The sequence below is a fragment of the Sphaeramia orbicularis genome, unplaced genomic scaffold (assembly GCF_902148855.1).
Source record: "Sphaeramia orbicularis unplaced genomic scaffold, fSphaOr1.1, whole genome shotgun sequence".
Lineage (NCBI taxonomy): Eukaryota > Metazoa > Chordata > Actinopteri > Kurtiformes > Apogonidae > Sphaeramia > Sphaeramia orbicularis.
The window spans coordinates 14,315-25,709 of NW_021941512.1; the positions used below are offsets into that span (position 1 = coordinate 14,315).

General features: G+C 44.0%; 1 protein-coding gene across 2 annotated transcripts; it reads right to left on the bottom strand.

Moving 5' to 3' along the window:
• Window positions 1-430: 430 nt before the first annotated feature.
• slc25a11 (solute carrier family 25 member 11) lies at window positions 431-7,883 on the bottom strand. Of its 2 annotated transcripts, XM_030129716.1 has the most exons (10): window positions 7,665-7,883; window positions 4,257-4,409; window positions 3,344-3,461; window positions 3,075-3,163; window positions 2,198-2,288; window positions 1,950-2,040; window positions 1,714-1,813; window positions 1,573-1,624; window positions 1,118-1,319; window positions 431-1,086 (listed from the first exon to the last, which is right to left on the bottom strand). In XM_030129716.1, the coding sequence occupies exons 1-9, from the start codon at window positions 7,727-7,729 to the stop codon at window positions 1,164-1,166; spliced, it is 915 nt and encodes a 304-aa protein (XP_029985576.1). In that variant the 5' UTR covers window positions 7,730-7,883; the 3' UTR covers window positions 431-1,086; window positions 1,118-1,163. The 2 variants fall into 2 exon arrangements, with proteins under 2 accessions (XP_029985576.1, XP_029985575.1); XM_030129715.1 differs by having other exon boundaries at window positions 431-1,319.
• Between the last annotated feature and the right edge of the window lie 3,512 nt (window positions 7,884-11,395).

Genomic DNA, 11,395 nt, shown 5'->3' on the forward strand with positions numbered 1-11,395 from the left:
TAATAACATAAACAGGTTCCTCTAACTCCACTTCCTTCAGTCTTCTGTCTGAGGACCAGGTCTACTGTGGTCTACCTGACCCATGAAGAACCATCTGTCTGAGGACCAGGTCTACTGTGGTCCACCTGACCCATGAAGAACCATCTGAGGACCAGGTCTACTGTGGTCCACCTGACCCATGAAGAACCATCTGTCTGTGAGGACCGGCTCTGGGGGGATCTAGGAGCCTGCCCGACTGGTCCACACCCAGACCCAGACTACTTCTACCAGGTCCAGACCCAGGACAGGAGGGAAGGAAGGAAGGTCAGATGGATGGAACTTGGGTTCTGTAGGTTCAGACAGTTTCAGTTTAACTCTGTTTGGTTCTAGTTCATGAACGTTCTGGATCCAAACCTGAAAAGCACAAATAAAAACCACACTGAGGACCAACTGAGGCTCAGACTGTTTTATTCAGCGTCCTTCTGCTCCATCAGGACCGCTGGCTGTTACCGTGGTAACCAGCCGTCCTTCTGCTCCATCAGGACCACCAGCTGTTACCATGGTTACCAGCCGTCCTTCTGCTCCATCAGGACCACCGGCTGTTACCATGGTTACCAGCCGTCCTTCTGCTCCATCAGGACCACCGGCTGTTACCATGGTTACCAGCCGTCATTCTGCTCCATCAGGACCACTGGCTGTTACCATGGTTACCAGCTGTCCTTCTGCTCCATCAGGACCACCAGCTGTTACCATGGTAACCAACTGTCCCTCTGCTCCGTCAGGACTGCTGGCTGTTACCATGGTAACCAGATGTCCAGTGATGCTGATGGAGGAGCTCAACAAATAAAACTTTATTTATTATTGACAACAGCTACAAGTATTTTACATTCTTTTCTTTACAAAAAGAATAAGAGTGTGTGTTTGTGTGTGTCTGTGGCAGTCGGACTGTAACATCTGAGGGCTGTGTGTGTGTGTGTGTGTGTGTGTGTGTGTGTGAGTGTGTGTGTGTTTTACTTGGTACCGTCCTGTTTAAACACTGTTTTTCCGTCCTGATCAAAGTATCAGTCCAGGGTCATTTAAAAACACACGGCTGTTGTGTGTGTGTGTGAATGTGATAGTGTGTATGTTGTGTGTTGGTTGTGCGTTTGCGCTACAGTCTCTTGGTGTGTGTGTGTCTTTGTGTGTTAGCGGTCCAGGACATAGGTCTTGTACAGCCGGTTCATCTGCTCCAGGAAGATGAAGGTGAGGACGGTGTGTGGACCCAGACGGGCGTAGTACGGCGTGAAGCCTTTCCACAGCGAGAAGAAGCCCTCCTTCCCCACAACACGCACCAGCACATCCTGAACGCACAAAAACAACACAACAGACACACAACAGGTTAACAACACGCACCAGCACATCCTGAACGCACAAAAACAACACAACAGACACACAACAGGTTAACAACACACACCTGTCACACACACCGCTGTGACAACAAATACACTATCTACTGAGCTCCGCCCCTGACACAGCGAAGCCCCACCCCTGACACAGCCAAGCAGACCAGGTGACCTCCTTTTGCCCCGCCCCCTCCAGGTTCTGTCCACTCACCAGTCCGTTCTTGTACTCCGGCTTCCCGTCAATCATCCTCATGTTCTGAATCCTGACAGACAGACAGACAGTTCAGTGTTGGCACGGTCGTCATGGTAACGCTACAGCAGACCAACGGGCCAGCGCCCTTCCCAGTCTCACCTGGTCTTTACGATGTCGACGGGCATGGACGCCGCCGTAGTAACCAGACCGCTGATCATACTGGCGCAGAAATGACACAGGATGTCATCACCGAAATATCCTGAACACACACATACACACACACACAAGGTCAGCTGAGTGTGTGGACTTTAGTGTGTTGTGTACTTTAGTGTGTAGTTTAATGTGTTGTGTCGTTTAGTGCGTTGTGTGTGTACTTTAGTGTGCAGTGTGTGTACCTGAGTCCAACAGTGCCTGTTTGGACTGTGAGTATGATGCCAGCTGAGCAGCATTAACTACCACTGCACGGGCCATGGTGGGAATACAGCCCTGAAAACAGAGAGGACGCACACACACATGCGCACACACACACACACACACGCGCACACACACACACACAGACACACACACACACAGACACACACACACACAGTGTCAGCCCCATGTCCAGTAGGTGTGCTCATGCTGATGTTGACAGACAGCTCACCCTCCACAGCGTGGCCACGCCCTCTTCTCTGGTAATTCGAGCCAGTGCGTTGAAGACGTTTGTGTAGCCCCGCCTCTGATCCGGAGGGAGCCTGGACAGAGTCACATGACCGTTACATCATTCAATGACATCATCAACTAAGGCCAGATTCAACTGCAGCTCCTCCTCCTGTTTATAGTATTGGTACCAACAGTTGTAGTAGTAGTATATCCACTAGTAGTACTAGTATTTGTAGTAGTAGTAGTATATCCACTGGTAGTACTAGTATTTGTAGTAGTAGTATATCCACTAGTAGTACTGGTAATTGTAGTAGTGGTATATCCTCTGGTAGTACTAGTATTTGTAGTAGTAGTATATCCTCTGGTAGTACTAGTATTTGTAGTAGTAGTATATCCACTGGTAGTACTAGTATTTGTAGTAGTAGTATATCCTCTGGTAGTACTAGTATTTGTAGTAGTAGTATATCCTCTGGTAGTACTAGTATTTGTAGTAGTAGTATATCCACTGGTAGTACTAGTATTTGTAGTAGTAGTATATCCACTGGTAGTACTAGTATTTGTAGTAGTAGTATATCCTCTGGTAGTACTAGTATTTGTAGTAGTAGTATATCCACTGGTAGTACTAGTATTTGTAGTAGTAGTATATCCTCTGGTAGTACTAGTATTTGTAGTAGTAGTATATCCTCTGGTAGTACTAGTATTTGTAGTAGTATTAACAGTTCTGGGTACTAGTTGTTGGTAGTAGTACTAGCTAACAGCTGTTCTAGTCTGGATCAGATAACTGTTGTTATTATGTGACTCTACATAAATTCAATTTGATTGACTGATAAAACCACAGGGCCCAGTGGCTCCACCCACCGCCCAGTGGCTCCACCCACCGCCCATCAGCTGTCATTCGGATCAGAGCCACCTCTGCTGGAGTCCCCACGAAGGCCCCTGTGGCCCCAGCCGTCATACCAATCAGAGCCTGTCGGGGGGGGGACAAGAACACACACCTTTAACCTGGAACACTTCACAGAACCTTTGAATTCAACCCTGGACCAGATCCACAGACCACCTGAGGTCTGGACCAGATCCACAGACCACCTGTGGTGTGGAGGTCAGGGTCACGGGTCAAAGGTCATCTGTAGTGTTGATGTGAACTGACCTTCAGGAGGAAGTTTGGCGGTCGTCCATCTGCTCCAGTCATCTTCTCAAACAGGATGGTGTAGATTCCCAAACGGGTGGTGGTGTAGGTGGCCTGACGGAGCAAACCTGCAGACAGACTGACAACACACAGACAGACAGACAGACACAGACAGACACACAGATATGCAGACAGACACAGACAGACAGACAGACACAGACAGACACAGACAGACAGACAGACAGAGACAGACAGACAGACAGACAGACAGACAGAGACAGACAGACAGACACAGACAGACACAGACAGACAGACAGACAGACAGACACAGACAGACAGACAGATGTGCAGACAGACAGACACAGACCGACACAGACAGACAGACAGATATGCAGACAGACAGACACAGACAGACACAGACAGACACAGACAGACAGACAGATATGCAGACAGACAGACACAGACAGACACAGACAGACAGACAGATATGCAGACAGACACAGACAGACAGACAGATATGCAGACAGACACAGACAGACAGACAGATGTGCAGACAGACAGACACAGACAGACACAGACAGACAGACAGATGTGCAGACAGACAGACACAGACCGACACAGACAGACAGACAGATATGCAGACAGACAGACACAGACAGACAGACACAGACAGACAGACACAGACATGGGGACAGGGACATTATTAGAAGAACCTCTGAGGTTTGTCTTCTTCTCTTGCAGGATTTTGCTTCTGTTTGAGAAGAAAAAGTCTAACCTATATAAAATACAGACCTGTATATAGACAATTAGTAGTATTAGTAGTATTAGTAGTACTAGTAGTAGTGGTAGTAGTACTAGTATTAGTATTGATACTTCTAGTAGTAGTACTAGTACTAGTAGTATTAGTATTAGTATTTGTAGTATTAGTACTTACCCGGTGTAGATGCCGCCCACCCCTTCGTTCTTCAGGATGGACACCAGGGCGTGGAAGCTGGTCTTGTACTCGCGGGCCTTGGAACCCTGTCCGCTCAGCTGCATCCTGTTCTTCACCAGGTCCAACGGCTGAACGAACACTGTAGCGCCCATCCTAAAAAACACACAACAACCCGTCTGACCAATCAGAGAGCCAGGAGACACCGCGCTGACGGTGCCGACATCCGGACGGGAAGAAGTGATTCTGACGTTCAGACACAAACTGATCTGATGCACTCTGATGTGCACGGGTTTAACTTCTACACAGGTTTAATCAACACACACACACACCGTATGACTGACAACCACCAGGCCACGCCCCCTGGGCCTCTATCAGCCCAAAGCTCAGAGTTCAGGAGGAGGCCACACCCCCTCTGCTCTATTAGCCCAAAGGTCAGAGTTCAGGAGGAGGCCACACCCCCCAGTCCTCTATCAGCCCAAAGGTCAGAGTTCAGGAGGAGGCCACACCCCCCAGTCCTCTATCAGCCCAAAGGTCAGAGTTCAGTGTGTGTGTGTGTGTGTGTGTGTGTGTGTGTGTGTGTGTGTGTGTGTGTGTATATGTGTGTGTGTGCTTTATCACTGATGAACTGGACTGATCTAAAACCAATGCACTTATATCTATCCCATAATATTAAACTCTATTCTGACATTAGTCCTTATTGTTTTGGATCCCAGAGCCGTTAGACAGAAACACACACTTTAGTCCCTGTGTGTGTGTGTGTGTGTGTGTGTGTGTGTGTCAGGTCATTATGGTTTGAGCCTAACGAGCTGTTCTGTTCCTGTGTGAATGGGAGGCTTTTGGGATCTGAACCCAGCCAACATAAGCGCTTAAAGCCGACCCACGGGCCTCGGATCAGACCAGCAGTACCAGCTGATGGACAACAGTCACATGACCAAACAGTACGTCCTCAGGTCTGAGCCGATCAACACCCCCCACCCCCCCATGTATGGGTGTGTGTACACGTGGACACAGTAACCGTAACGACCCCCACCCATGTAGGATTGTGCAGGTGTTGTCGTGCGTGTGAACACACTCCAGGTCCGTCTGGTTTTACCGACAGAGGCTGAAGACAGAAAACAGTTCAAACTTGTACTGAACCACGTGGACACGAGTCCACGTCCTCTGAGCTCAGATAAAGGACGGAACATGTGGTAAAGGATCCTTCACAGACCTGATCCAGGTGCAGACCTCAGCTGATGACATCATCACTCCTCTGTGCCCTTTGACCTTTGAACACATGAACATCTACTCAAACACACTGATGCTGACAGGAGACCACGGTGTGTGTCGCCTCTGGACAAAAGTATCAAACACACTGGGACCACTGGGACTGACCCAGTCTGTCTTCATGGAGGTCTGGTCTGGACTGGGACTGACCCAGTCTGCGTTCAAGGAGGTCTGGTCTGGACTGGGGCTGACCCAGTCTGTCTTCATGGAGGTCTGGTCTGGACAGGGACTGACCCAGTCTGCGTTCAAGGAGGTCTGGTCTGGACCACTGGGACGGTTCCATCATCACCATGGCAACCCCCTCAACATCTTGGAGATCCACTCTGACTGGGACTCCTCCCACTGGACCAGTACACACGGGAACATTGTTCTGGTGTGTGTTTGGAGATGAGGATTAACTTTACCTGGGCCCGTGAAAATTCTACTTTTTTTTTTTTTTAACCTCTCCCCACATGTTTTTGCAGGGTACCTGTGGGGTCAGGTACCCGTGGGGTCAGGTACCTGTGGGGTCAGGTACCCGTGGGGTCAGGTACCTGTGGGGTCAGGTACCCGTGGGGTCAGGTACCCTTGGGGTCAGGTACCTGTGGGGTCAGGTACCTGTGGGGTCAGGTACCTGTGGGGTCAGGTACCTGTGGGGTCAGGTACCTGTGGGGTCAGGTACCTGCGGTGCAGGACTCTGCCCGCACTGACAGCACTTCTTGTATGTCTATTTTCTATGTTTTAGAGTGACAAAAGTAAAATTATATTATCAAAATTTTTACATCTACAAACTATCCTTTAAAAAAATGTGGGAAAAACATGAACAATCATGACCAAAGTGAAATTTATTAAGAAAAAAAGTGCAATTTTAACACTTTATGCCATTATTTGGCCTCAGCTTCTCATTTTCACATGTTCATTCCATTGTACAGATCACAGTGGATCTACAAATACACAAAACATTTAAGAACAGACAGAATATTGGTAAAATTACTCTTAATTCTCTTAAGACGTTTCGAGTTGTTCATATTTGTTCAGGTTTTTCACATTTTTTGTAAAAAGGCTAGTCTGTAAATGTAAACATTTGTCTATAATTTTACTTTTTTGCACTAATACAAAGAGAGAAATTTATAGTTTTAAACATTTAGTTTATTATGATAGTATTTTACTGGTCTGACCCACTTTGGATGAAATTCACTTAAAATTATTTTGACACCATTGATTGTTCAGACCTTCAGTGTAATTTTTGCATTTCACTAATTCATCCCAGGGGCCAGATTTGGCCCCAGGACGCATGTTTGACACCAGTGGTCTACGGACAAATGCACTGAGCAGAGATGGAATGAGAAAACACAGACACGGGAATGGAGGAGAAGTGAACAACATCCAGTCCACTGATCTGGGATCAAACTGATTCTGAACCAACTGGTCTGAGAGATGAACGTGTTCCAACACATTTGGAGTCAATGAAATGAAAACAACTGAACAGATTTGAGCATTTCATGGGAGTCATGTTAGGGTCAGAGGAGCTTCCACTGCAGTCTGACACAAACACCTGTGTCAGGTGGACATTTAACTCTTTCTAAATCCACCCCATGGGCTTCAGTGGAACCTGTGGAGGGTCACCTTTGGCCCGCATGTTGGACAGCCCTGCTTTAAACCGTAAAAACAGCCGCAGATGGGACAGTACTCTTCAGTTTGGATGCATCACACTCACACTTCCATGGTTTCCTTCTCAGACCCTCAGTGTTAAAGGTCAGAGCTCAGGACCCAGGACTACATGGAGGGTGGGTTTTATTAGTACTCCATGGAAGTTGTTTTTTTAGTACTCGGTGGAAGTTTTTGTTTTTAGTTTTTTTTCAGTACTCGGTGTTAGTGTGACTTCTGTGTTCGTGCTCGGTTGCTTTCAAACGCCGGTGACCGGAGCTCAGCACTACCCGGCCCTGGTGCTAGCTTTAGCCGCTAACAGCCGCTGAATGGAGCCTCCTGGGGGCGGTGCAGCCTCTGGGGTTCATCTGTATGTGTTTGATACTAGAGTACGTGTAGTCATTGTGTTACTGAACCTGATTATTTCCCCGTTAGCTCCTCCGTTAGCCCCGTTAGCCCCTCTGACCGCTGACATTACCGTTAGCCGTTAGCATGTCTGTTAGCATAGGTGCCTACCCGGCCAGTCCTCCGAACAGGAATTTGATGGCCTTCGGGGACGTCTTGGGCTTCGTGTCTGCCATGTTTTCCGCCTTCTGTCGGTGTGTCGGGGCCGCCTGTATGAGCCTCTGGGCCGAACCGGACCGTCCACCTGCTCTCAGACCCGTGAACCGGAGCTGTGCGGCAGCAGCACCGGGGCAAGGTGACTCCACAGAGCGTGCACGTCCGGGGACACGAAGCCTAGGTGACCAATCAGAGGGTGAGGACGACAGCACGGAAACTACCGAACAGGAGCCGATTGTTTTGGTGCCTTCACTGACTCACAGGAGCTCGGACATCTGAGGTTCACAGATGAAAATACAATTTGCGGAAGGAATAATAAAATTAAAAACGAAACTTATCGCAGAAACATTGCACAAATAGTGCAATATACATCGACAATATATTATGCATCTCAAAAGCAAATGTTTGAGTGACTTCGGAAGCAGTAGGGAAAAATGACATACAATACAGAGGTGTCGGACGATGTTATACATTACAGCACCTGAATGCAACATAGCAAAATGAATTAATAAAATGTTTCAGCAAAATTTTTATTCTGTATTTAAAAGTAATTGTTTTTATTTCTTAGTTTATCTGTTCGTATTTGTTATTTAATATTTTTCTATTACTCAATTAGTATTATTTGACCAATAAGCTCAAAGTCATTATCCATATTGTATAGATTTATTGGGAAATCCAGTGTTTTTGTTTGTGTACTTTAAGTATTTTTAAGATTTCGTGTTTGTTTAAGTGTCTGTTGTTACATTCTGTCTAATTGTATTACTATCATTCTGTCTATTGTTGGGTCTTGACCAACTCTAAATGTTAAGTGTCATAATGTAACATTTGTAATGATTTGGTGCTATATAAAAAAGGTTTGATTGGATTTTATAAGCGGAGTTTCACCAAATGGAATTTCATTATGTGTATGGAAAATGACAACAAAGAATTCTTATGTCTAATTGTACTTTAGTATAATAATATATGTATTTAATAAATAAATAATGTAACAAAAATGATGTGAATGAAGACTTTTAATGGCTTCATCATCATTATGAAATTGTAAATATAACAATTAATAAAAAAAAAAAAAAAAAAAAATCTAAACGCAGATATAATATTTATATCCAAAACAGTTCGGCCACATTTGTGTGATACTGTTCTATTACCTTTTTGATTTTATTGTGATGCATAAATAGATATAAATGTTGTGTTTTTGTTTTGTTTTGTTAATTTGCAAATATGATGATCTATTGCCACCACTTAAGTCATTTTCAGAAGTGATTTATTCACTACGATTATAAAAAATTGTATTATTATCATTGTTATTATCATTATGACCATTGTTATTAGTATTTCATTTATTCTAAAACTATGATGAACAGCAAGATTAGACAAACATTACAAAAAAAAAAAATACACTAAATGAATAAAAATGAAATTATAGAAATTGATTGATGATTATTATTGCTACATATTATACATTGTTTTTACAATTAAACAGTATAATGACGCATTTCGAACTTTCAAATGTACATTCATTCATTTTTTACTATTTTGTCACAACAGTAATATTCAGTTTTAAATTAATTATTGCTCTAAAACATTATAAGACAAGGCTTGGTTTAAGGTTTTGTGATTAGCTAATAAATATAAATTAAAGCTGCAAGCAGCATTGGGTGGGACCTCGCACCGGGCGATCCGCCTCCCCCGCGATCCGCCACCCGTGACTGTCGACGCCTCAGCTCCACTCACACCTCTCCGTCCCCATACCAGTTCCCATCCTTTAGTGTCTGTCCTCCTTACATCTGTACAGAACACCAGTGACCCTCTGCTGAAACCACCATCACCTTTAAAATGAGACTTTTATTTTGGAAACCCTACTGTGTGTATGTGCATTTGTTTTTAATGTGAGAGAAAGAATCAGTTGAAAAATGATTGAAATTGTATGAATAAGTGAGTATAAAAGTGATGATTTATCACATTTAAGGCTTTTATTTTGGAAAAACCCTATTGTGTGAGGATGTGTGTCTGTGAGAAAGAGTACTTTTGAATGAAGAAACATTGTACAAACAGTTGAGTGTTTGGTGTATAAAAATGAAAAGAAGTTATGTAATAGACATTTTGTATTATTCTTAATTTTGGTTTTATTTTGAAAAAATGTACTCCGTGTACTTTTGAATGTGTGCAAAATTTCCAATATGCACAATACAATGCAGTAAAACCTGTTTTAAAATAAAATTAAAAAAAAAAAAAAAAATTTGGATTACCTGGGACTTGAACCAGGGTGCTTCGGCTCTATAGGCAGCTACATGAACCACTGCACTACAGAGAGACATGTGAAAATGTGCACCAGCAAGACTTTTATAGGGATTTTGCCATTTGGAAAAGTGAAACTAAACATAGTCTTCAAAAATCGCTATAATTCCATAACCGTAGGTCGTATCTGAAAATTCTTTCACTTTTGGATTCTGCAGACTTGTGGGAATTCAATGAGGTCTAACTTTTATGTCAAAACTCTGAAATGAATAAGCAGTAATTGCAGAAACGTAGAGTAACTTTCAAAGGCAGATTGCCAACTTCCTGTTGGAGTTAGCTCATGAGTGTCAGTGTATGATTTGTCGGCTCAATCAGACCAACATTTTGGCATTTGTTTCATGTTTCTGTGACATTCCTACTGGCTGCTAGGGCAGATTTTGTGTGTTTTTTAGTACATAGGTGGCGCTACAGAGTCCATTTTGGCACCCAAGGGGTTAATTTTTGATATTGTATGAAAGTGTTCACCAGCCATGACATACATGGCAAATTTGGTGAGTTTTGGAGCATGTTAAGGGGGTCAAATGGCAGTCTAAAGTGGAAAAAGTATGAAAATAAAAGAATTGTTATAAATCAACAACCGTACATCCTATCTCAAAAATTTTTGCATGTGAGCATTGTGCTGAGTCCCATGAACGTGTAGATATGTCACATGTGGGGAAAAACTGCAAAGTGAAAAATGAGTTCCAAACATCACAACTTTGCGGGCTTGTAAAAAAAAAACTAAGACAGTTCCGGAAAAAGTGAGAGATCACTTTTTTGAGGAGGTTTCACTCTATCTTTTGATGCTATTTAGAAGTCAATATGACAAACGGTGTCATCGGAGTTAGTTTTAGAAATTTTATTTTGAAAGGCATATTGCGAACTTCCTGTTGGAGTTAGGTCATAAGTGTCAGTGGATGATTTGTAGTGCTTCATCCAACAAGAATTTTGGCACTGGTTTCATGTCTGTACGACATTCCTAGTGGCCACTAGGGCTTTTCCCATTTTTTTTCACATAGGTGGCGCTAGAGAGGCCATTTTGGCACCTATGGGGTTAATTTTTACATTTTATCAAATTTTTCGCCAGGCCTGACATGTGTGCCAAATTTGGTGAGTTTTTGAGCATGTTTAGGGGGTCAAAATCCAGTTTAAAGCGTCACGGAAAAATAATAATAATAATAATAATAATAATAATATAAAAACGAACGAAAAACAATAGGGCCTTGCTTGCAGGCAAGGCCTCTCACTGCGTGAGAGGGCCTTACCTTTCGGCTCGGTCCCTAAAAATCCAACTCATCCCACACTCACCTGTCCCTTCAGTGTAAACACTGGGTCAACAAAGTACCGTGACTGACAGGGTGCACAGCCAGTAGAACCTTGGACCTGTCTCCTCCTTCTGTTCATTCATT